This window comes from Primulina tabacum, chromosome 3 (genome assembly GCF_025594145.1).
Source record: "Primulina tabacum isolate GXHZ01 chromosome 3, ASM2559414v2, whole genome shotgun sequence".
NCBI classification, from domain to species: Eukaryota; Viridiplantae; Streptophyta; class Magnoliopsida; order Lamiales; family Gesneriaceae; genus Primulina; species Primulina tabacum.
This window is the reverse complement of record NC_134552.1, coordinates 3,001,214-3,027,126: the sequence shown is the minus strand read 5'-3', so window position 1 is coordinate 3,027,126 and position 25,913 is coordinate 3,001,214. Positions and strand designations below refer to the sequence as shown.

Genomic DNA, 25,913 nt, shown 5'->3' with positions numbered 1-25,913 from the left:
TTGTGTTCGACAGCTTGGGCAGGTTGGTTGACAAGAGGAGGGAAATTCGCCTTCATCATTTGCGTTTCACACAGTCAATGTGCATCCACATGGTTTTCACATGGCCTCCCCATGGAACACACTTGCCACTTGTGCGTCGACAAATTATGCATAATTCAAAATTAATTAAAGTTTTAAATCAAACAAGTGTATAATCCTATTTAATATTGCATGTGTATAATATAATATATTAAAAAAGATTTATATGTTGCTTTTATAATAATATAATTTCATGTTTCAAACTCCCCAAAAATACAAATAAATATTTGCATGTAATACAATTGAATATGTCAGGGGTTTTATGCATTGTTATTAAAAACCACTTACAATTAAAGTTAATTTTTTTGTCCTGCAATTTGAATTTTTCACTTTCGATGATGTCAATAATGAATTTATATTTTTAATCATATAACTTGCGTTTTTTTTCATTTTTGATCATGTTACTGAACTTTTATTTTTAGTCATGTAATCCGTATCTTTTCACTTTTGGTTCTATCTTGACCTGAGTACATCGTGTTTGTCGGTAAAAAAAAACCAAAAATAAAAAAGGAAACATAAAAATTCAAGGATAAAAAATGAAAATAATATACAAGTTACATAAATAAAAATGGAAAATCACCGTAGCATATTCATTAATGAAAACAAACATGCAATTCACATTATTAAAATTAAAAATTCAGCATTAACAGCACTAAAAATAGAAAAAAAAATTAAAATTACATAACAAAAAATGATTTTCTAATTAATTAAATACAAAGAGTTTTCCGGCTTTTGGGTTTTTGTTGTGTGATATTATATATGCTATAATAGAAAATTTAAAAAATTACACGTTGCTTATGAATAGTAATATATAATGGAATCCTTTAATTGAAAAAAAAAAAGTCATTTTTTTTTAAAATTTTTACCCACAAAAAAATGATGTCAGGGTATATATCACCCTTGAAATCCCAAAACAAGTATACAACACGAATAATACATTAAATGGTTCTCTTTCAGGGTGTCAATTCGGGTGTGTTGGGTCGGGTTGAACAATAATACTATTCAAAAATTGTTGAACCCAAACCCAACTCGAACTCGAGCCAACCCGAACCCGTATCAATCCGATCGACCCGATTTTGAATTTTTTTTTAAAAAAAATTAAATAAAATTCAAAAAAATATATTTTAATTTAAACACATAACAACAAAATCTCCTTTATATATAAGATTTAAATTTGAAAGTCTAATAGTAGAAAAATCAAATATATTTACTAAATCAAATAAACAATTGTTTAAAAAATAAAAAAATGTTCAAAATAAATATTAAATTATGAAAATTTATGATACAAATATATAATAAATATTTTTTCAGACATATAATATATAAAAATATAAGAAATATTTATTAATTATTTTTTAAAAAAATTAAAACTTTCGGGTCAACCAAACTAACCCAATCATTTTTTCGGGTCAGCTATCAGATCCAACCCGATCTGACCCGAACCCAAAAATCTCAAATCCAAATCTGATTTTTTTTGGGTTGAACCATATCGGGTTTGTGAGTCATGTCTGATTTTGACAACATAGTTCCCTTTAGCTTCCTCAACATAGTTTTATGTCGTTTTAGTCCTTAAAAGTTTTTAAAGTTGGCCCAAAGTAGTCCCTAAGATTTGCTAGAACATACGTAATTAATGGTTCAAACATGTGAATTTCAAATGTTTTATTCCCTCCAAAATTAAAACCCTAGGAATCCTATTTTCACATAATGCTGCCGATTTATTGTCTAAATTACAAAGGATTTTTGACGACCAAGCACTGATTTTAGCACAATGTTTCTGGCCACTACATTCGTTTGCGGAAAAATTAGGACAAAATCGAATAATAAATGAAAATAAGTGTTCATATGATTTTAATTTTGGTGTAGAATAAACTATGCGAGATTCACGTGTTCGAATTGTTAATTGTTGAATATCATATTAATGTTGAGAACTATTTCGTGCCGACTTTAAAAAATTTAGGGATTAAATCGAAACATGAATGTATTGAGAGACTGAAACAAAAATGAACCCAAACCATGTAGTCCATTTAATATATTATCATACATAAAAAAAAAACTATATCAAATTAATGTCTTTTACACCCTTTTTTCTAAAACAAAAATTAGACTTAAAACCTTTGACATATTCAGTTGTATTACACATGCTTTACACTCCCCAAAATATAAAAAAATATTTGCTAGGGGCTTTATACATTGTTTTAAAAAACACAAGGTTGAAAAATACTATTAATTAAATATAGAGAATTTGTGCCTTTTTGGGTTTTTACCTTGTCATGTATGCTATTATCCCCAAAATAAACTTGCCAAAAACTTATGTGAGACGGTCTTACGGGTTGTATTTTGTATGACGGGTATCTTATTTGGGTCATTCATGAAAAAATATTACTTTTTATGCTAAGAGTATTACTTTTTATTGTGAATATCAGTATGATTGATTCGTCCCACAGATAAAGATTTGATTGTCCGTCTCACAAGAGACCTACTCAATAAACTTTTCTTGATTTAAATTTCATGTATACCATAAAAATCATTAATTTAATTATTTCAAAAATTAATCTTTTCTTGCTAAATTATTCTCACCTTTTTTTTTTGAGAAGGTATTCTCATTTTTTTAGTGAAATATAAGATTAAATATTATTAAAAAAACAATTATTAAATTTATTTCTTCTAAGTTTATTATTATTCATATGATTGAATTATAGAGGTGAAGAATGTCACGTGTTAACACTCCATTTGAGGGCATGACTATGATTGTTTCCAATCCAAACTATAAGAATATTAAGCGTCACTCTTACATTCACCAATATCACACATACAAACACCTAACAACGAAAAAAAAAACCCTAATCCTATAATTTCACCAATATATTCATTCTTTGACAAAAATTTGTGTGAGACGGTCTCACGGATCGTATTTTGTAAGACGGATATCTTATTTGGATCATCCATGAAAAAGTATTACTTTTATACTAAAAATATTATTTTTTATTGTGAATATCGGTAGGGTTGACCCGTCTCACAGATAAATATTCGTGAGACCGTCTCACAAGAGACCTACTCTCATTCTTTTGTAACAAGTATATGTTAAAAAAAGGTGGCAAAAATTAGTCATTTTTTTAAAAACTATGTATAATATATGCAACAATATTCCATTTCTCGTCTTATATGTTTGATTCTTTGCAAATTTGATCTCCTAAATTGTTAAAATTGGGTTTTAGCTTGATAACATTAAACTTTTGGCAAGTTTAATCTTTTTTCATTGAGAATGATGACGTGAGAATATACAAATGAGTATCATGCATGTCAATGTCAGGTTACCACCCTGTTTTAAAAAAAAATTACAGAATTAAAAATAAGAGCGGATTAAAATTGAAATCTGACAACATAAATGATCATAATCGCAAAGAGATAAATATACATTAATTTTCCCTATATTATATGTGAATATATTGTTTTCCAATTTTAGGGCATGTACCTCCTCAGTTATTTGCTCTCACTACTAACTAGGTCTATTTCTACATGGTATTGGATTACATATATAGATGCTTATTATCAGTTTTCATACATTGACTGAAGGAAAACAAACTCAACTTGTAAGGAGAACTAGCGATCTCTTGAACACAAAAAGATGCAAAATCACTCGCAATGAGTTCATAACTTGTTAGATCGAGTTTTTCATCCATGAAACAAATAAAAATTTAGTTATTGACATCAAAATATTCCGAAAAAAAAAATCGATCCAAGATTTCAAATACTTGGAAAGAAAAGAGAAAAAAATCCAAAATAAACAAATAGTATAAATTTAAAACATGATAATTAGTTTATCACAAATCTTTTGTGAGATGGTCCCACTAGTAAATTTTGTGAGACAGTCATCTGTAAAAAAATATTACTTTTTATGTCAAAAGTATTACTTGTTATTGTAAATATAAGGAGAGTCGACATGTCTCATGGATAAAGATCCGTGAGACTATCTCACAAGAGACCTACTATTGTGAGCGTCTTTAATTTATTCAAACGTTTCTATATTCATTATTTTTCTAAATCATGAACCATTTTTTCTAGCGTAGCTTTCTAGCTAGGGTCAAAAACCCATGGAAGATATAACTTAAAGGGCATTTAACTTGAAAGATAAATGCCAATTCTGGCATGTCTTGGACTCTTGATATTCTTCTCCAATTCAGGTAAATACATTCTTTAAACATTTCATGTTTAGGGGCTACGTCTCTTACTTGATCCTTAAAATCAATTTCTTTCAATTATTTTGTCAATTCAATGTAAATATAAAACCTAGTGTTTCACATATATAAGAAAGGTACATGTACGTATTGGTGAAAAAAAGACCGAAAAGTTGTAATCAAAGGACTTTTAATCCATCTATCTATTTCTATGGTATTTGTTAAATTTAAGATTTCTTGAAGTTTAAATTTGATTCCTTTGGTACTTTGTCAAACATTAGATTCACTTAAATAGGTTTTTAACTTTAATTTTACCCCTTTTTTTTCAACTTTGTAGATGGAAATAAACATCATTTTCTACACTATTCTATAATAATTTGTTTTTATCGGTCTTGGATACTTCTCAACTTTTAATCTATTTAACTGGTTAATAATATATATGACTTAAAACCATGCGGGTTTTGTCAAAAATGAAATTATATATGAGAAATCATTATTTTGTGATTTTAGTTATTTATGTTGTCAAAGTTCATATATCTTTCAGTTTTTGATAATTTTAGTTTTTTTCCTCAAGATTATTGATATGATATCGGAGTGCGCATGCCACCGTTAGATCAGCGCCATGTTATGCATTCAATGTTAATATATAGTATAGATGATCAAAATCGCAAAAAAATCAAATATACAAAATATAAAATTACAATTTTATTAAAAAAAAATAAACCCATTTGTTTCTTTATTCAAAATATGCACTTAATGTTAATATATATGGATTAATTAAAAAAAAAACACTGAGAGAGATATGTTGTCGCTATTGCTAAATATGAAATAGAATAATATCGTCAAACAACAGCCAAATTGTAGTAACCATATGTGTGTAACGTGACTTGGGCATCTTTTTATATTTTCGGAGCCTACCAATGTCCCCATTCATTTTAAGACACACCATTAGGGATACCTAATTATTGTCATTATTATGATATATATAGAATGGAGACAAATTATTATCTTTCCTTTTCATATTCTCCAATTTATTTTCATGAAATTGCTGTAACAATAACATACACCTAAGTCCCCATGATTATGCATGCACGATACTCCATCATTAAATGAATTTTTTTACTTTGTTTATTACAAGTATAATGAAAAATTGATGAAAGTCATTAATCAAGACAAAATCAAGACATTTTAATAAATATTTTATTTTTTCGAAAATTATAAGTTAATTAATTAATATCCCAAAATCCATGTAATCACCCTACATACAAGTCTCTCCTTCTTTCTTTTTTAAAATTGAGTTTCAAATGACTTTTAGCTTTTTGAAAAGTCAAATTATATTTGATATTCTAAATGGTCAAATAAATTTTACTTTTTTGAAATGTTAAATAACTTTTGATTTTCTGTAAGATCGAGTAACTTTTTTTGGAAGGTTAAATAATATTTAATTTTCTAAAAAGTCAAATAACATTTGACATTCTGATGGGTCAAAATTTTCTTATATACATATCTTACTCATTTTCAATGAATAACTTGAAAAAACTCTCCCTGAACTTTATTCTCCTCTTGAATTTTGTCACTGCTATTTCTTCTAAATCGTGATAAAATTCAGGTTATGTTCAGTTCTTCTGTGCCAGAATTTTTGCTAAGTTGTTACAGATATCATAATTATATCATGGGAATCAATCCTCCATGGTGAACCTTGGAGCTCCGTAGGAGAGAACAAATATGTTTTAAGAAAACTGTAACATATTACAAGCCTCAGTTTTGTTTCATTTTCTTCTAACTTTATCTCTACAGGATCGATATGCATTAATTCAAATATTATACGAAGTTTTATTAATTGTATTGCAATTTATAATGGCAATACAAGTTCATCCATAATCAATTTTTTGAATATTATCCCCATTTCCCCCAACAATCTTAACATATTTGATTTTCACAATATTCATAACGTGATTTGTGTTCAGATATGGTTAGCGGTTCGAATGACTTGAATGGGCCAAAGGTCATTCCCTTTAATTCTAAGGTCGCTGCTTCTACTGCTGCGATGCCAGTGAACCATGCTGATAAATCACTACAACAAAAATGGCTTTTCGCAGCGCGCATATAGGCTTTCCGCAGCGTGCATTGCACGCTACAAAGTTGCAAGCGGTTAAAAGCTCAAGATTATCTGCGGCGTGGATGTGCACGCTGTTAATGCTATTATCAACGGCGTGCATATTGACGCTGTTAATACACCTTTCCGCAGCGTGCAATGTACGCCGTTAATAGTTAAATAAAAATAAAATATTTGCGACGGTTTTTGCAAAACTGTCGCAAATCGGCGACGGAAAAAAACCTCAAACCCGTCGCTAATTCAGCGACGGTCTTTAAATTTAGCGACAGTTTTAAAATTTCGCGACAGTTCCAAAACCGTCGCTAAATTTTGCGTAAAAATAAAAAAAATTTACTTTTATAATTTAATAAATTTTTATAAAAACTAACAATACAACTATAATATTAAAACTCATTCTCTTAATTAACAATTAAAAAATTAACTATAAATTGAAAAAAAAAATACGTATTTAAATCGAAAATAAAAGCGTATAAGTAGAGAAAAATTTTAAGTGCTGTGAAATAAAATGAAACGAAAATTGGATATAAATAGAGAATTTGCGATTTTTAGCGACGGTTGTTTATTAAACCGTCGCCGATGTACATATATTAGCGACGGTTTTACGAAACCGTCGATAATTTAAACATTCTAACTCATTTTCCGCAGCGTGCTAATAATATGCATGCCGTGAATAATACCATTGACGGCGTGCTATTAATGTACGCCGTTAATGTCTGAACATAATTTTTTTTTAAAAAAAATTATTTACTTTTAATAGCACACATAAACATGCACGCCGTTAATAGTATTATTAACATCGTGCATTTATTGTGCGCTGGGGATAATCTGCAGATATTACTATCCGCAGTGTGCTTATAATGCACGTCGTCAATAGTAATATCCGCAGCGTGCTTATAATGCACGCCGTTAATAGTATCAAGTTACTATCCGCAGCGTGCTTTTAATGCACGCCGTCAATAGTAATATCCGCAGCGTTTTTTTAATGCACGCCGTTAATAGTATCAAGTGCAACATTATTAACGGCGCACATATGGGTGCACGCCATGAAAAGTAGTATCTGCAGCGTGCTTTTAATGCACACTGTTGATGACGTGCTGCGAAAAATCATTTTTCTTGTAGTGAATCAGTGAAATTCGATGGGTCGAATTTCAAGAGTTGACATCAGAAGATGTTATGCTATCTTACTACCTTGAACCTGGCAAGGTTTTCTGATTGATGATGCTCCAAACCCTGCTGAGAGCAAAAGAGATATGCAAAATGTGATTGCTGATGATGCATGGCACCATTCAAATTTCTTGTGTAGAAATTATGTAAAATGGTATTGTTGATTAAGTATACAATGTGTTTCGCGAAAAGAAAATGACTCGATATTTGTAGGAATCTCTGGATCGAAAAAAAACTGAAGATGCTGGGGTAAAGAAATTTATCATTGGCCAATTATTGGAGTCCAAAACTGTTATCAGTCAGGTTCAAGAACTCCAAGTAATCTTGCATGATATTCATGTTCAGGACATGATGTTAAGTTGAACTTTTCAAGTGGCAGCCATTATTGAAAAACTGCATCCGGATTGGAAAGAGTTTAAGAATTATCTTAACATAAACAAAAAGAGATGAATGTGGAAAAACTGGTTGTAGGCTTCGCATTGAAGAAAAAACAAGGTATCTGATATGAGGTTTTTCAATCCTTCTATGGATATAACCAACATCTTGAGCATGGAAATAACTCGAAAGTCAAGAAATTGACCGGGTCATATGGTATCAGGGTAAAGTTGGGGCCCAATAAAATTGATTTCAAGAAAACTTTCCAAGAAAATGCTTCAACTGTGGTGGTCCGGGTCCCAGGACTTTTGAATGCAATAAACCAAAGAAAAATAAAGATATAAATATGGTGGAGGCCATGTCTCAGAAGTTCTCTAATATGAATCTATGTGCTATTATTTATGAATTGAATTTGTGGGTTCAAACCCACAAGAGTGGTGGATTGTGTACATGGGAAACTTTACTACATCTGATATCAAGGGTCAAGGAAAAGTGATCTTGAAATGATTTTTTGGAAAAGAACTGACTTTAAAAAATGTGTTGTATGTGACATAAATTCAAAACAATATGGTGTCCGGTTTGCTTTTGAATAAGCATGAGGTTTCGTATTTTTTTAGTCAGAATTTTTTGGTCAAAATGTGGAATAAAGTTTATTGATGATTTTTTGGTCAAACTTTATTGATGACTTTTTTAAGCTGACAATTAAGTCAAAATGAAATAAAGTCAAAAATGAAATAAAGTAACTGCTTCTGCTTATTTGCTTGAGTCTTCCAATTTGTGGCATGATAAACTAGGGCATGTTAGTTTTGACACAGTTCCTTGATTAATTAACTTGAAAAACATACTCACATTTCATATTGATAAAAAAAAACACAAATGCAAAACTTGCGTTGAAATAAAATTAACAAAATCGTCTTTCCAAACTATTGAAAGAAATGGAAAACCCCTTGATTTAATTCACTAAGTGATTTATGATTTAAAAAGAGTGTAAACACGTAGTGAAAATAAATATTTTATTATTTCTATTGAATATAACACAAAATTTGGTTATGTGTATCTTCTTAAAAGTAAATATGAAGTCCTAGAAAAGTTTGTATCTTACAAAAGTAAAGTTGAAAATCAAATTAACTAACAAATTAAGATGCTAAGAAGTGATCGCGGAGGTGAATATAAATAACAATTTGCTGAGTTTTGTGTTCAACATAAAATCATACACGAAAGAACTGCACCTCATTATCCTTAGCAAAATGGTATTGCAAAAAAAAAAAAAAAAAAATTCTTTGAAATAAATGATGATTTCATTGTTGTTGAGTTCTAGTTTACTAAAAAAATGTGGGGCGAAACTATTTTAATAGCTAATTTCTTTTTAAATAAGATGTCTCGAAAGAAACGAGATAAAATTTCATATGAGTTATGAAAAAAAAGAACAACTTCTTACCAACACTTGTGAAGGTGGGGTGTTTTGCCAAAGTGGCAGTACCTGCTCAAAAGAAGGTAAAAAAAAGAACCAAAAGCTGTTGATTGCATTTTCAATGGATATGCACAAAACAATAGTTCTTATCGTTTCCTTTTGTATGAATCTCAAATACCTGATATTCACAAGAATACGATAATGGAATCAAGAAATGCCTCACTTTTGAACATGCGTTTCCATAAAAGCAAATGAAAAATCAAGTTCTTCTAAAAAATCATATAAGACAATGGAAAAAAACAAGAGATTCATGATGAGGTTGAACCCAAACATAACAAGAGAGCTAGGGTAGAAAAATCCTTTGGTCCGGATTTTGTTACTTTCATGTTGGAAAGTGAACCTTAAAACTTCAAAGAGGCAGTAAATTCATATGAGAAACCTCAATAGAAAGAGACAATTAATTATGAAATTGAATCCATTTTGCAAAAACATACATGAGAGTTAGTGGATATTCCTCCAGGAAGCCAACCACTAGGTTACAAATAGATTTTTAAACAGAAAATGAAATCAGATGGAACGATATATAAGTATGAAGCCAGATTGATAATCAATGGTTACCGTCAACACGAAGGGCTTGACTATTTTTACGCTTATTCTCTCGTAACGAGAAATACATCAATTCGAGTGATACTTGCAATTGTCGCATTGAGGAATCTTGAAGTACACCAAATGAATATAAAAACAGTTTTTCTAAATGTATATTTAGAAGAGAAAATTTACATGAAACAACCTTAAAGATTTTCTGTATCTGTGCTGAAAACAAGGTTTGTAAACTTGTGAAGTCTTTGTATGGCTTAAAACAAACACAAAAAATGTCACGAAAAATTTGATAAAGTCATTATAGACAATGAATTTAAGGACAATAGTGTGACAAATGTGTATAGGTTAAAGAACTTAAAACGACTGTTATTTTACATTTTTTACGTAGATGACATGCTTATCATTGAGAGTAATGATAAGATGATTAAATCCACAAAAGAGTTGTAGAACTCAAGATTTGATATGAAATATATGTAATTAGTTGATGTGATTATCGGAATTAAAATCCACATAACCTCATAAGGCTTCTTCTAAGACATAATAATTATATTTGACAAAAATCTTCAGAAATTCAACAAGGATAATTCTGCATTGACTAGAATTCCGATATACACGAGTCAACATCTATCAAAGAATCGAAGTGAAAGTGTGACTCAATTAGAATACTCTCGGATAATTAGAAGTCTAATGTACTTAATGAGTTGTAAAAGACTAGACATCGAGTTGGTTGTGAAATCTTTTAGGGGAATGAGATTGAAGCTTATAGAATAATTTACTACGAAGGAAAACCTAACCTATGCTGACTGGAGATCCCAATAACTAGGTTTAATGAGACAAAGTAACTACGCTGATTTGGTAAATCACTGTGAGGGATTTATCTTTTGTCCATTACTAAGGAGAAACAGTGAATTTGAAAGATAAGCATACATATTTTAATGATTCTTATGCATCAGTAATTGAGATGAACAATAATGATTGTTCTTTATTTAGAATCGCCTATGTGAGAGAGAAGTGAGGCCACTTCAAAAGAATTTCAAGGCTAAATCCTAGACCCTCTCGCAGAATCATGCATGTATTCATGATCATAAAAAACATAATCATGAGAACTGAGCTATATCAGAGAACATCTTCTGTGCAGTATTTTTTAATTTACACAAAAGGCAAAACAGTTCAAGGACATATCTTCTACAATCATCTAGTAAATAAAAGTACTTTCACAAGGAAATGTTCACAAGGTCACATCTATCTATCATATGCAAGATTCAAATGTTGAATTTTATATATAGATATAAAATTTATTTCCAATGACATTTGACTTTATGAAATGTCAAATGACCTTTGGTATTCTGAAAGGTCAGATAACTTTTATTTTTTAAAAAATTAAATAACTTTTGTTTTTCTGAAAGATCAAGTAACTTTTTTGAAGGTTAAATAAAAATTTTTCTGAAATGTATTCTGAAAGGTCAAATAACTTTTATTTTTTTAAAAATTAAATAACTTTTGGTTTTATGAAAGGTCAAGTAACTTTTTTAAAGATTAAATAAAAATTTTTCTGAAATGACAAATATAGAAATAACCTTCTACATTCTGAATTTTCAAGATTTTTTCTATATATATACATATCATCCTCATTTTCAAATGCATAACTTGAAAAAACTTTCTTTCTGAATTCTCTTCTTCTCTCGACTTATGTCACTGCTATTTCTCCCAATCATGATAAAGTTTATGTACTGTTCAGTTCGTTTGTGTAAAACTTTGTGCTATTTTGTTGCATGTATCACCGGTGTATCATGTCAAACAATCGTCCATAGTAAACCTTGGAATAGGAGGGGACATATATTTTTTAAGGAAAGTGTAACATATTACATGTCTCGATTTGATTTCGTTTTCTTTTAACTTTATATATGCAGACTTGATGTGCATTAATTCAAATATTATATGTAGTCTAATTTATTTTATTATTACTTATATCGCAATATACAATTATAACACCAGTTTATCCATAATCATTATTTTGAATATTATCCCTATTTTCCCCAACAATTTATGATTATCTAAATCAATTCTTCCTTCATCTCCAAATTTTTTTTTTACTTTCTTCCTTTTATCATATATGTTTTGGTGTACACCGACAGTTTAATTAATGCAGTCATCGAATTGAATATTACGGTCACAACTTCATGTTTTTTTTTATATAAAAAATAGTAAATATGAGATAAATAACTAATTATAAAGGAAAATTTAGAAATAAAAAATGTGGCTGTTAAGAATATTGATTCAAATCTTAAAACTCATTAATCTTGGCTACTCTAAAACAACAATTAAAGAGCCCGATGTAATTTTTTAAATAAGTTAGAAACTCTACATTTAATCTAGCCCTAGGTAAGAAGAGATCTTATGATATTTATAAAAGTAAATAATATTTTTTCATGGATGACCCAAATAAGAGATATGTCTCACAAAATACGACCCGTGAGACCATCTCACACAAGTTTTTGTCAAAAAAAAATTGTAACTTGCTATTCTTGCACAAGAGGCGTACAGGTTTATAAATTCAATCTAAATTAGTATAATTTTATTTTTATATAAAGTATTTTGTGTTGGTATAATTTTTTCTTTATCAAAATTTTTCTTATGTTTTTTTCTCATAATAATATATATGTGATATAAATATTATTGAAATTGGTTATTTATATATGGGTATTTTAGGAAGACTCTAATAAAAACTCACCAAGAGACCAAGATTGTTATTAGATGGGAGAAAAAACTTTGTAACTTGAATGTAGAAACTCCAAATTAGGTTGGTTAATTCACTTGTCAACCTAGCTACCTATAGCTATCTCGATCCTCATAATATGGATCATGACTCCCTATAAATAAAACCCATATTTTCCCATCTCTCATCTAAAACTCATTATTCCCCCCAAGAAAATTCGATATGAGATAAAGAATCATTCAATATTCGACTCGGAATTTAAATTTCGAAAAAAATGGGTTTAAGAGACATTGAGGCCACACTTCCACCAGGATTTAGGTTTTATCCGAGTGACGAAGACTTAGTTTGCCATTATCTTTACAAAAAGATTGGTAAATGTGAAGAAGGGGAAGATGCCGAAGATACAACTTTGCTTGAAGTCAATCTCCATACATGTGAGCCATGGCAGCTTCCTGGTATGTACGTACGTAGCTTCTTAGGACATGAATAATTTTTTAGTCTATCAGATCAGCAATATTAAAAATTATTCAAATATTTTTCGATAATTTCGATCACGAGATTTCGTCCCTTTGCCTCCTCCACAGCATAAAAGGCTAAAATTTTGTTATGGAATTTTAATTTTCTCATTATAATACATGAGATCTAATTTACATACAGAGATATATAATCACATGCATACACATATTTAATCCAAGTATTGAGAAGACCTAGCTAGCTAACAGTTGTGGTGTATGCATGTTAATTAACTTATTGGTTTTCATATATAGATGAGGCAAAGTTAAACAGGAAAGAATGGTACTTCTTCAGCTTCCGTGATTGCAAATACGCCACCGGTTTTCGGGCCAACCGGGCGACCACCTCAGGCTACTGGAAAGCCACCGGAAAAGATCGGCCGGTATTCGACCCCAAAACTCTGGCCGTGGTAGGGATGAGGAAGACTTTAGTTTTTTACAAGAATAGAGCTCCTAACGGAATCAAAACTGGATGGATCATGCACGAATTTCGTCTCGAAAACCCTGAATTACCTCCTAAGGTAAGCCTCTCATAATCTAGATAAAAATTTTAAAATATTATTTTATGTAAGCTCTAAATTTTTCCCATTTTATGCCATTTCAATTTATTACTTGCGATCATGATAAAAAAAAATATTAAATGCGGTCTCTCTCTTTTTTTATATATAATATATATAGTTTTATTCTACACGTATTCAGATATATTGATATATGTTTTGGTTATCGTATTTTAGGGAAGGGAGAATTATTTTTCTAGTCTTGTAACTTGCAAGTTTTTCATTTTTTGTCATGTATGCCGTGCATGTAAGTCAATTTACGATTTAGTCATTTTTATCGGAGTGTTGATGATGATTAATATACGTACTTATAATAAAATGATTAATTTAATCCATAATGATCTTATGTATCCTTCTCTTATACAAGTATTCAATTGCTTATTTAAGCCCATGTGCAAGTGTACATACATATGAAAAAAGGATATATAAGTTTACTAGTTTATGAAATCAAACTTAAAAGGCCAATAATGGATATATCAACTTGCGTTTAATTAATTTCAAATTTCTCTCTAATTTTTCTAATAATAGTGGTGATTAATATATACTTTCTGAATATTATTGGCAGGAAGACTGGGTGTTATGCAGAGTGTTTCACAAATCCAAAGGTGAAAATTCCCACATCTTTCATGGTACGGCTTTCAATTATAACATCGAAGAACAAAAGCATGAAGTTATCAACGCAAGAAGCTCATCCGAGAGACCATCAGGCCAGAATCCAACCACTTTCCCCGAATCGTCGTCTCTGCTCGGATCACCCGGTCCCCTTAAGCTATCTATGAATATCAATGAAGATCAAGTACCATATACCAGTGCTGGTAAAATTCTTGAAGCTAAAATTGGTGATGAGGATTATGGATTCTTGTTTGACATGGATCTTGACTACTATATATTCAGTGGGTGAAATATTGTAATTATTATTATTTTTTGAAATTTTTAAAAAAATTATTGATGTAATACGTTTGAAATTGTGAAAATATATACGACAGAATGCTGTTGTATGTGATTATTGTAAGGTAATAAATAGGCGTGAGCAATTGTTTCATGTAATGTCTCAATAATGAGATACAAACCCTAATAAATGTTGGTTTAATTTGGTGTTAGGGTTATCGATAATATATGGTTCTCTTTGGAAATGTATATTGTTATTTTTATCTACCATCTTTATATATGTGTGTGTATGCACCCGTATGTATACACATATATATGTAGCACACGTAGCTCGTTTTGTACATAGACACATACTGACGTACACCCTACACATGTTTTATACTTTTCGAATTAGGTTAAATAATAAAATATAGATCAATAAGTCTTCTATGAGATGATCTCATGGATCTATAATCGTAAACAGATTTATCTGATCCATACATAGAATAAAAATTATTATTTTTGACATAAAAAATAATATTTTTTCATACATCGTGTCGGGTAAGAATCAATATCACAATATTTACTTTTAAGATAGTCTCATAGAAGTTTTTATGTATAAAGAATATATAATTGCGAATTTCACATCCTTTAAATTTTAGCTATAAGCTCATCCAAAATGAAAAGCAATCAATCTTTTTCAATTTAGAAAATATATCACTTCAAGCCAAAATTTTAGCAAACTTTGATTCCACGGCTTTCACTTACTTTTCATTTTATTTGGCATGAGATTGATTAAGATATTGACTCATTGTTTTATCAAAGGAATTATATTACTCTTGTAATTTATTGCTTTATCCTTTTACTCTTTCTGAATTAGAAGATTATTTATATATTACGCTTTTAACTCACGAGGTTTATCAAGGCAATCCCTCAACATTAATTGGTGGCCAACCAAATAATCTAGTAATCTCTAAGATAAGAAGTAACCAATTCGTGAATCGTGTTTTCGACCCAAAAAAAGACAAAAACTTGTGTGAGACGGTCACACGGGTCGTATTTTGTGAGACGGATATCCAATTTGAGTTATCCATGAAAAATAATTATTTTTTGGAAAAAACTTGTTTGAGACGGTCTCACATGTCATATTTTGTGAGACAAATCTCTTAATTGGATCATCCATGAAAAAATATTACTTTTTATACTAAAAGTATTACTTTTTATTGTGAATATCAGTAGGGTTGACCCGTCTCACAAATAAAGATTCGTGAAACCGTCTCACCAGAGACCTACTCTTATTTTTTATGCTAAGAGTATAACTTTTTATTATGAATATCGGTAGGGTTGACCCGTCTCACAGATAAATATTCGTGATACCTTCTCACAAGAGACTTACTAAAAAAATGTTTTACAGTTCTTAAAATAAAAAACAAAAGGTAAGAAGAAAATGTAAAAAAAAAATAGTTTTGTTAGGGCATAATTTTAACTATTATACGTACATAATGAAATTTGCAAACAAAAAAAATTTCCTCTGGTATTCCCGATATCAAATATTAATAATTAGAAGTAAAATGTAATACTGAATTCGATTACTAAATTATTGATTACAGTGAGATTAAATTGAAGAAAACAATAAATAATAAACTTTATTTGTATAACCAGACCGTAATATAATGTTTTAAGAAATTATTGTGCTCATATTGTATTTGTCAAAAGTTATACTTGAACGAAATTATCATACCAAATATTTAAAATAAAAATTTTGGGCCCCCTTTTAGAATATCATCGATGATCGGGATGATTTTCTTAAATATTTGTGGATCTGGTGGTTCGGATTATCAATTAAATATTTCGTTGTTTAAATATCTTATATTTCACAGTCAAATATCTCATGAACCAAATATTTATGAGTTTCACTTCAATAATATCTTATTTTTTTTGTTAAATAAAATCATTTATATTTTTATTCAAAAATAAAATTTACGTCTAGTTTGTAGCGGCTACTTTGTAACGGCTACAAATCGGTAAAATAATCCCTAATGATTTTTTTGGTATAAAGGTTGGAGTAGAAGATTGAGAAGTGTGAATTGTAGGTGATATAAAATAAGATATTTATGTAAATTATTATTTTTTAAAAATTATACAATGACTAAATTAACCATTTCCAAATTGTCAAAATTTTAACCGTTTAGAAATACCATAATTTCATCTACAAATTAAAACATAATTATTTATTAAGAAAAACAAAAACAAAACAAAACAAAATAATTGTGAGTGTACACAGCTGATGCAGTTGCACCACGCTGTGTGCTGCATAGTTTTTCGATCTGATTATCCGGTCGAACTGATCCAACTATCCGGTTGAACTTAGTTTTTCGATCTGATTATCCGGTCGAACTGATCCAACTATTATGTTTTAATTTTTTTTTATGAAAAATCGTTCTAACATATGTCCAGTTATGAATAAATTGGATACAATATCATTTTCTGATGTACTGTTGTTAGATTAAGATTACTCTTTAAACACTACACCTGCGTACAATAGGTGGAACTTCACTAGATTTCCTAAATAATTTTCAACGAACAAACAATGAAATTAAAAAGGTGGCCTAACACATACTTTTTATTCTAGAAATTAATCAAATGTTGGTATCCTCTCGTTTTCACCTTTTTTTTGTGTGAAGCAAGCGACTCGTAGAGGTCATTTCTATACAAGAAACGAAAATTGTGAATTTTCAAATCGATCTTCACTAAAATCCACCATGTTCAACAAAATCAATCATAAATTCAAAATTTGCAGACGGTGATGGTGTACAAGGTATACGTGGTTCAGCTTTCAGTTTTCCTTTTCTTCTTTGATTTTCTTTCTTCCGAATGCTCTATGGAACCTGTCGATGTAACAACCCTGTTTCCCTTAACTGAATCTTGAGTGATAGTACTCTTGGTTCTACTGCTCGGAGTGGTGGTAATTTGACTACTCATCGTATGAGGATTTTTCGGTTTAATACTACGAGTTGGAGTAGCCAAGGGGCGACCCGACAAGGTTGACGTAGCCGTGGAAGACCTTTGAGACTGGCTCGATTTGAGAGAATTTCGTGTTTTCAACTCACCAAGCTCTGGGTAATGGATCAGAGAAACCCATCTGGAAACCTTCCCGGCTGTTGCATACAAGCAGCAATTCACATGGAGTAATTGTCTAAGGAACAATATACATTTCACTATGATCTCACTTTACAAATTACAATATATAATTGAGAATAATATTACAAGTACACGAGATGGCATTGCAAGTACACGAGATGACACAATTTGATATATCATTGCATGAATATCTCCGAGCCCGTATATAGTTCCATGCGGACAAAATTTCTCTGAAAACTTAAAATACAAACTGAGACTAATTTCAACTAGAGGAAAGCATGATCAATGATTATGCTTAACCATGACATTAGACTCATTACCACGAGATGTTGCTCAATAGAGTTGAAACAAGCAGATCAGTTCAAAAACATGACGTATATCATTAAATCCTTCAGGAGAAAAATAACAAAACACTAGACAACGGAGAAGCCAAAGGCCAGAAAAACATTTTCACTGTTGACCCAAATATAAATTACTTTCGCTTTCATTTTCAAGAAACAATGCTTAAGAGGTGCTTTGGCGGTTAAACTAACCTAAAAGCTATACACTTGTGTTGGATTACTCTTTAAATGCTATAAAATTATGGGATCGTGTAATTTTGCAGAGAAAAGATCAGATATTCTTAGATTAGAGTTCGCCACAATTCCTTCCTTTAGCTCAAAGTTTGATGAGCTCCGGTCCCTGAACAAATACTTAACTACTATCACTATGTTCTACATGTACAGAGAAAGGCAAAACCAGAACTAGCAATTCACGTCCAATAATAAGAACCAAGCCTTAATGAATATTAGCAACTGAGCAGCAGAAATAAAACCAACTGCAATGACAGTAAAAATATAAATGCTTGCCTATTTTTGCCTCCTCTGTTGAAGATAAGAAAACTATAGGTTCTGGACCTTGGGATTTCAGACTAACTACGTCATACAATTTTCCTGACACGATAAATCCATGTGTAAAGCAGTTAATAGACATATCCAACAGAATGAACACAACCAAGGACAATAGAGTTGTAACAAGATTACCAGATGAGCACTTGGAACTCCCGAGATGACCATCGTCATTGAGTTTCAAAGACACTTCTTTCCCATCAAAATCAGGAGACTGAAATCAATAAAAATTTAATCAAATTACATATGAGTCACACCACTATGGAAGCAATCGATAATCAAGATTTTTGCAAAAAAGCTTCAGCCTGTAGTTCATTTGGATTCTTAATCCAAGACACAAACAAAGAAGATTATTAAGGAAAGCTTTTCTCGTGTTTGATGCAAAGTAGAAGACAAGACACGAAGGAAAAAAATTTAATCCTGCTAAGCTTCAAATCTATACCCTCCATTTCAAATATGGATGCATGAATACATGAAATCATACTTGATTAATAGGCCACTGAATAAGCCAGAGTTCAGTCGAGTCCGTTATTTTGAGATCAACAAGCAGATCCTTCTTATCCTCCACAAACTCTTTCGGGGGCTGGTAATCATTCTCAGCGGACACATCCATTGCCTCTAAAAATTAATGCAAAACAGAGGTTGTAAATAGAACGTTTGTCAAATAGAATCAAGAAAATATAAAAGAAAACACTTCAAAACATCACCAAATATCAACAAATTGCTGATAGGAAAACAGCACACAGGCGTTCATGATCACAAATATAAACTTCATATCAACACGTAAAGCACCCGACACTTAAAAAAAAAAACCATTTTCTAGGGATACAACCAAAACAGGAAACTCTTTATCCCCAATTGAAAAAGAATAGCCACAATATAAGAAAAAATGAAATCTTTCTAACTTAAAACACAAATAAACAGAGCAACACACGACAAGCATACGATTATAAGCAATTTACAAACAGTGTATCTGACTTGTGTTCTCAGAAGAATTGCAGATAGGAATAGTATTTTTGCATTCAGAAAGTTTAAGCCTTTTAATAGTAAAGATTATAACAAAAGAACAGAAGGAAAAATCGCATTACTCGAGGATCGGACTGTCGGAGTGCAGCTATGAACATGCGACCGCCGCTGTCTTGAGCAGCGAAGGTAGGTTTTGAAATAAACGAGCGAGAGGGATTATTGGTTAAACGGTTTCGTATTTTATTTATAATAAATAAATACATTAATTCCTGAGACGATCTTTAAGAGTTTTTTTTGCCCTGTAAATTGTTGAAAGAAAAGGGATATTCGACATTTCTTGGTTGCTAGTTCTTGATAATGATACATAGCTTACTGTAAATACGGTGCAATTTACTTGCTGAACTGAAGATAGCTCAACTCTAAAAGTTAACTCAAGAGTAGAATTGTCAAATTGGGTCAGGCCCGTCGGACCGGCTTGTCCCGCTATAAAAATTGAGCGGGTTGGGTTGATAAAATAGCAGACCGTTTGGAGGCGGGCCCAACTGGTTGAGCCCTTTTGGGTTGCGGGCCAAGACGGGACGAGCCTAAACGGGACGAGCTGGCCTGCCAAATTAGGATAGAATTTTATATTTTTAAGTTTTATATAAAAATTGAAATAAGTCTCATGTGCTTCCATCACTCTCTTATATTAATTCTTCCTTATTTTTCTCCTGCGCCTCGCCTCCATCACTCACTCTGGTAAAATCTGAATCAATGTATCAATGTAGAAGATCAAGACTGAATCAAATTTAATGAGAATTGACTTTATAGTATTTGTTTAATTTCTTCCGGTAAAATCTGAATCAATGTGTTAGTGTAGAAGATCAAACTGAATGAAATTTAATAAAAATTGACTTTATAGTATTTGTTTAATTTCTTCATGTTTGGTTTAAACAATTTACCTTTTATGAATTATGTTGTATGCTTTCTTAATTTTTTATTTCAATGTTTTTTTAGTATTTTATGAAACTATTTGATTGAAATACATTTTTCTTCTATGTTTACTGTGATATTGTGTAGCATGTTTTTCTTAAAAAATAAGCGGGTCGGCCCGCCTAACCCGCGGCCCCAGGTGGGTTGGACTGGGTTGGCTATTTAAAAGCCCGCCCCGTCTAATGGCGGGTTGCGGCGGGTGGTGGGCTGGCCCGCCCCGCCAGCCCGTTTTGACATGTCTACTCAATAGGGGATGATTGTTCAAATCTATATATGCAATTCCCGAAGATTTTATCAAACCGATGTATGACAACAAATACACCTCCCTCGTGCCCAAGAACGAACATCTAGAGCGTAAAATTTACAAGACGTGTGACCCAACTATACACAATTTAACATATAACAGCAGAAACTGAGATCTGATATCATATTAAGATTGAGACTTGAACCTAACTCAATCCCGAAAGATAGCTCAAATGGATATGATGGTCCAAATCGATCAATAATGCAACTCTCATGTATTTATTGAATATAGGTTTTTTTTTTAATTTCCTAAAATAATATACGGAAGTTACAATTTTTATAGTAAATAAAATATTATATTTAAAATTTTAAAACGTTCAAAATCCATTTACTTAATATATAATTTTTTTCGATTTTATAGACAAAATGCGTATATATTTTTAAAATTTTCCAAACTTTCTTTTTTGTTTATAAAATTTTAAAATTATCGAAGTCTTACAAAATGAAGTTCTTGGCCAATTTACAGATTCTTTTATTCTATTTTTAAGTTGTTAAAAAAATTTATCTAAAAAATATAATCCAAATTAGTGCATAATACCAGATTTCGGGTTTTTAAAGCTTAAAACCACCAAATTTTCTCTATTTTTACTTAAACTAATACTTAATTACTTGTATAAATTATATTTATCAAATCATTAAACATAATACATTTTTATGTCGGATCGAAAATCTATCTTTCAAAATTAATTCGTAAGACGATGTCTAAGAGTTTTTTTGTGCCCTATAAATTGCTGAAAGAAAAGAGATATTCGACATTTCTTGGTTGCTAGTTCTTGATAATGATACATAGCTAACTGTAAATACAGTGCAATTTACTTGCACAATAAGGGCAGTGAAAAAATCTTCGATTGGAACCTAACTCAATTACAAAAGTTAACTCAAGAGTAGACTTGTCAAATTGGGTCAGGTTCATCGGGCCGGCTCACCCCGCTATAAAAATTGAGCGGGTTGGGTTGATAAAATAGCAAACCGTTTGGAGGCGGGTCAAACAGGTTGAGCCCGTTTGGGTTGCGGGCCAAGACGGGACGAGCCTAAACGAGGCGGGCAATTAGGGTAGAATTTTATATTTTTAAGTTTTATATAAAAATTGGAATAAATCTCATGCGCCCCTCCATCACTCTCTTATCTTATTTCTTCCTTATTTTTCTCCCGCGCCTCGTCTCCATCACTCACTCAGGTAAAATCTGAATCTATGTGCCAATGTAGAAGATCAAGATTAAATGGAATTTAATGAGAATTGACTTTATAGTATTTGTTTAATTTCTTCATCTTTGATTTAAGCACTTTACCTTTTATAGATTATGTTGTATGCTTTTTTAATTTCTTATTTCAATGTTTTTAAGTATTTTATGAAATTATTTGATTGAAATATATTTTTCTTCTATGTTTACTGTGATACTATGTACCATTTTTTTCTTAAAAAAATAAGCGGGTCGGCTCGCCTAATCCGCGGCCCAAGGTGGATTGGGCTGGGTTGGTCATTTAGAGGCCCGCCCCGTCTAACGGCGGGCTGGCTCGCCCCGCCAGCCCATTTTTTTGACAAGTCTACTCAAGAGAGGATGATTGTTCAAGTCTATTTATGCAATTCCCGAAGATTTTATCCAACCGATGTGTGACAACAAACACACCTCCCTCGTGCCCAGGAATGCACATCTAGAACATAAAATTTACAAGACGTGTGACCCAACTATAAACAATTTAACATATAACATTAGAAACTGAGATCTGATGTAATATTAAGATTGAGACTTGGACCTAACTCAATCCCAAAAATTAGCTCAAATGGATAGGACGGTCCAAGTCCATCAATAATGCAACTCATGTATTTTATAACCCATGTGATACATCTATAAATTATAAGAAGCGTGTTTAGCAATACGTTTTCTTGTGTACATAAATAGGATGAATAGTTACAGTTATGCAGAAAAGTGTTTTCATCTTTTAGTTTGCGATTGGAGTGAACAGCCATTTTCTCCTGTAGTGAATTCTGTTATCCTTCATTCTAAACAAATCTTGATGCATGATAGTAAATAACTAAACTGAACAATCCATTTAATACCAATTGGTCGCAATAAACAATCTATCTAACCCTTCAAGCTGCAGATTCGGTACCTCAAACTCTAACAATTTACAAAGAAAAAGAATAGCTCAAGTAAAATAATCAAAGCAAGTGTTCAACTTCTACCAGTTTCTACTTCATTCATATCCTCATTTTCACCCGACATTTCCTCCAGAGATTTCCCCTTTGATTCAGGCACCAAGAAAGTGCACAACAAGCCCAAAAAATTGACCACACCGAGCACGATAAGCGAATTTTTGACCCCGATCCCAGCCGGGTAGCCTGGATCAGCCTTTTTCGGGTCCTGGTTCTGTGCCAAGTATAGGAACCCAAATGCACCAATTATGGCGCCCATCTTACCTGATGCAGCCGATATCCCATGGCAAGTTGAGCGTAGCCTGGCGGGGAAAATCTCGGCAGGCACGACAAATGTGGTGGCATTTGGCCCAAAGTTGGCGAAAAAGAACGTTAGCGAATACATAGCAACAAATCCAATACGATTATCGGGATGAGTCCAGTGGTGGTAAGGGAAGGCTAAAGCAAACATGAACACTGTCATGAAGAAGAACCCGATGATCTGGATGGCAAATCTGCCTATAACATCGATTAGCGCCACTGTGAACCAGTATCCAGGGACCGTGCTGCAGAGGGCGATCAAAGTCTGTGCTCTTGCGATTGTGAAAACTTCTTGAATAGCATTCATGGTTTTCGCGGGAGGGATCCATCCAATGGCGCTGAATATGTCCTTTTGGAACAGATTTTGGCTGTAAAATGCGATGTCTAGCAAGAACCATGTGCTTGTGGTTCCAAGCAAGTGTAATCCGTGTCGTTTGAGGAATTCCTTCGAGAACAAACCGTAGGAAGCCTTCTTGTTCTGTTGAATAGCTTCCAATTTGTGCTGCTCAGCCTCAATATCCATTTGCAAGACCTTGGTCATGTCTGCTGCCGCCTGTTCCGCGTTCTTGGCCACTAGCGCAGTGTAACGGGCCGTTTCCGGCATCTTCATCCTAGAGTAGAAGGTCAGCATAGCTGGGATCGCACCAACCATCAACACAATCCTCCAAACATAATCTGCCTGTGGAATCGTGGATCCGATCGGATCAACCTCGTAAGCCGGAGCCTTGAACCTGGCTTCAAAAGCAGAAGATATAATCATAGCAAAAATTCCACCGGCGAGAATTCCAAACCCCTGCATAGCAAACACCGCAGCGATAAACGCTCCGCGAGTCTTCTTGTTAGCATACTCGGACATGATGGTGGCCGACAGAGGGTAGTCTCCACCAATACCAAAACCGAGCCAGAACCGGAAGAAGCATAAGGTGGCCATAACCGTCTTTGGTTCCTTCCCGAACGAAAGGCCCGAAGCAATGGAGCAAAGACACATGAGCATGAGGGTGACACCATACACTTTCTTCCGGCCCAGTTTGTCACCAAGCCAGCCGAAGAAGAGCTGCCCTGCCAGAGTTCCGCACAATGCAACGCCGTTTACGGCCGCAGAGACATTGGGTGGCAGGCTTCCCGGCTTGGGTGATCCCTCGACATGGTAGTATATGCGGCCAAGCATTTTCGTGACAAGGGATATGCAGAAGAGGTCGTAGGCATCCGTGAAAAATCCCATTCCCGCTATGATGATTGCTGTGAAATGGTACCATTGCGTTTTGGCCACATCGAGTGCGTTTAACACTTTTAAATTATCTCCAGCCATTTTTCTCTTTGGATGTATACTCTCTTTTTAGATTATTTCTTTCTCCACTGCCTGTCGTCTCTATCTGCAACAATTGTTGAAGAACATCTTAAGCCGACTTACGACTTCTTAAAATCAGATTCTACTCTAAATTTATAGTGGTTCTATCATCACATTTTCTTTATTTTTCCAGATTCAAGATTTCAGAAATCTTGATTTTGACGATCGACATATTTCATGCCAAACAAGATAACATTTTGCTAGATTCTGATTCAATAATTTGAATGTGACAAACAAGAAATGAACCTCGAAGACATAAAAAACAACCAAAATCAAGACAAACAAAACAGATCAGGAAGGACCGTGAAATTTATCGAGTGACTCACTCGATCCGCCTCATCGCACACCATATATGCATGCATATATACGGAAAATGGATGCACGTCTATATATCTTAGGGTTCATAATAATACATTCCCGAACCAATACAAACATCATGCGATGATGAAACACGATCTTTCCTGAAAAATTTATGAAACTTTTTTTTAATCCATCACTGCCCTAATCGCCTATCACAATGTCCCAAATCACATGTTACGCAAACCATATATACAATTCAATCAAAAATCAAAAGATTGTTTTATGAAAAACTGACCTGCTTCTTTCGGAAGCTAGAAAGAGAGAAGGGAGAGATAGACAGATCAGAGAGTGGTATTGGAGATATTTTAGGGTTTCTGTGAGTGAATCCGTATATATATAGAAATAAGGTGGCCAGGACACCGCAACAGACTGGAATCTTCGCCGGCATATTCCTTCTGCTTCCCGATTCATCCTCCCGCACCAGTCAAATGCGGAAACACGAACAGCCCGGCCCTTCTTTCGCTCCTCTTCACCCCCTCTATTATTGCCATGCTAAATTATACTTGTAAGAATAAATATATAGTCGAAATTCAATTTCCATAGTTGGTTTTTTATTATATATAATATATAATTTTTTATTTGCTTATTATATATATATGTATGTATATATGAGACTAAATTTTCATGATTATTTTTACTTAATTAATACGTTCTACGTACCATACTATTAGATATTCGCATACATCATGTAAATTAATTTTTTTTAAAATCTAAAATCGAGTTTATATTTATATATAGTAAAATTTTATATGATATATATTAGGATTAGACTAATTTTTATTTAAATTTAATATTTGAATTTCTAATTTATTATGTTTTTTGTGAAAATTGCATTTTTGGTCATGTACATTTGATTATTTGCAATTTTGATCATCAATTTTATCAAAATTCAGTTTCAGTTTGGTATATT

The 25,913-nt window shown here is 32.1% G+C and overlaps 3 protein-coding genes and 1 long non-coding RNA gene across 4 annotated transcripts; 2 read left to right on the top strand and 2 right to left on the bottom strand.

Annotated features, from left to right (window-relative positions):
- The first annotated feature begins 12,820 nt into the window (after positions 1-12,820).
- Positions 12,821-14,828, top strand: LOC142538822 (protein CUP-SHAPED COTYLEDON 2-like). Its single transcript, XM_075644116.1, has 3 exons — positions 12,821-13,090; positions 13,403-13,668; positions 14,270-14,828. The coding sequence occupies exons 1-3, from the start codon at positions 12,910-12,912 to the stop codon at positions 14,603-14,605; spliced, it is 783 nt and encodes a 260-aa protein (XP_075500231.1). The 5' UTR covers positions 12,821-12,909; the 3' UTR covers positions 14,606-14,828.
- A 2,338-nt stretch (positions 14,829-17,166) lies between these two features.
- LOC142539336 (uncharacterized) lies at positions 17,167-19,808 on the bottom strand. The gene is made up of 5 exons (XM_075644737.1): positions 19,688-19,808; positions 19,084-19,215; positions 18,735-18,813; positions 18,561-18,644; positions 17,167-17,729 (listed from the first exon to the last, which is right to left on the bottom strand). Exons 1-5 carry the CDS (start codon positions 19,721-19,723, stop codon positions 17,401-17,403), a joined length of 660 nt encoding a protein of 219 aa, XP_075500852.1. The 5' UTR covers positions 19,724-19,808; the 3' UTR covers positions 17,167-17,400.
- Positions 17,425-17,962, top strand: LOC142539337 (uncharacterized). The gene is made up of 2 exons (XR_012818874.1): positions 17,425-17,584; positions 17,615-17,962. It is a non-coding gene; the product is annotated as an uncharacterized LOC142539337 (long non-coding RNA).
- Positions 19,809-22,863: 3,055 nt separating the features above from the next.
- On the bottom strand, positions 22,864-25,425 carry LOC142539335 (inorganic phosphate transporter 1-4). The gene is made up of 2 exons (XM_075644736.1): positions 25,239-25,425; positions 22,864-24,668 (listed from the first exon to the last, which is right to left on the bottom strand). Exon 2 carries the CDS (start codon positions 24,602-24,604, stop codon positions 23,015-23,017), a length of 1,590 nt encoding a protein of 529 aa, XP_075500851.1. The 5' UTR covers positions 24,605-24,668; positions 25,239-25,425; the 3' UTR covers positions 22,864-23,014.
- Positions 25,426-25,913: the final 488 nt, after the last annotated feature.

Bases quoted from the DNA above. Each gene is read 5' to 3' on its own strand.
- LOC142539336 (XM_075644737.1), bottom strand. From the start codon at position 19,723: ATGTTCATAGCTGCACTCCGACAGTCCGATCCTCGA. The intron at 19,216-19,687 runs GTAATGCGATTT...TAATTTTTAGAG, and splicing joins TCCGACAGTCCGATCCTCGA to GCAATGGATGTGTCCGCTGA. The intron at 17,730-18,560 runs GCAAGCATTTAT...TGTATGCAACAG, and splicing joins AACAGAGGAGGCAAAAATAG to CCGGGAAGGTTTCCAGATGG.
- LOC142539335 (XM_075644736.1), bottom strand. From the start codon at position 24,604: ATGGCTGGAGATAATTTAAAAGTGTTAAACGCACTCGATGTGGCCAAA.
- LOC142538822 (XM_075644116.1), top strand. From the start codon at position 12,910: ATGGGTTTAAGAGACATTGAGGCCACACTTCCACCAGGATTTAGGTTT. The intron at 13,091-13,402 runs GTATGTACGTAC...TTTCATATATAG, and splicing joins TGAGCCATGGCAGCTTCCTG to ATGAGGCAAAGTTAAACAGG. The intron at 13,669-14,269 runs GTAAGCCTCTCA...TATTATTGGCAG, and splicing joins ACCCTGAATTACCTCCTAAG to GAAGACTGGGTGTTATGCAG.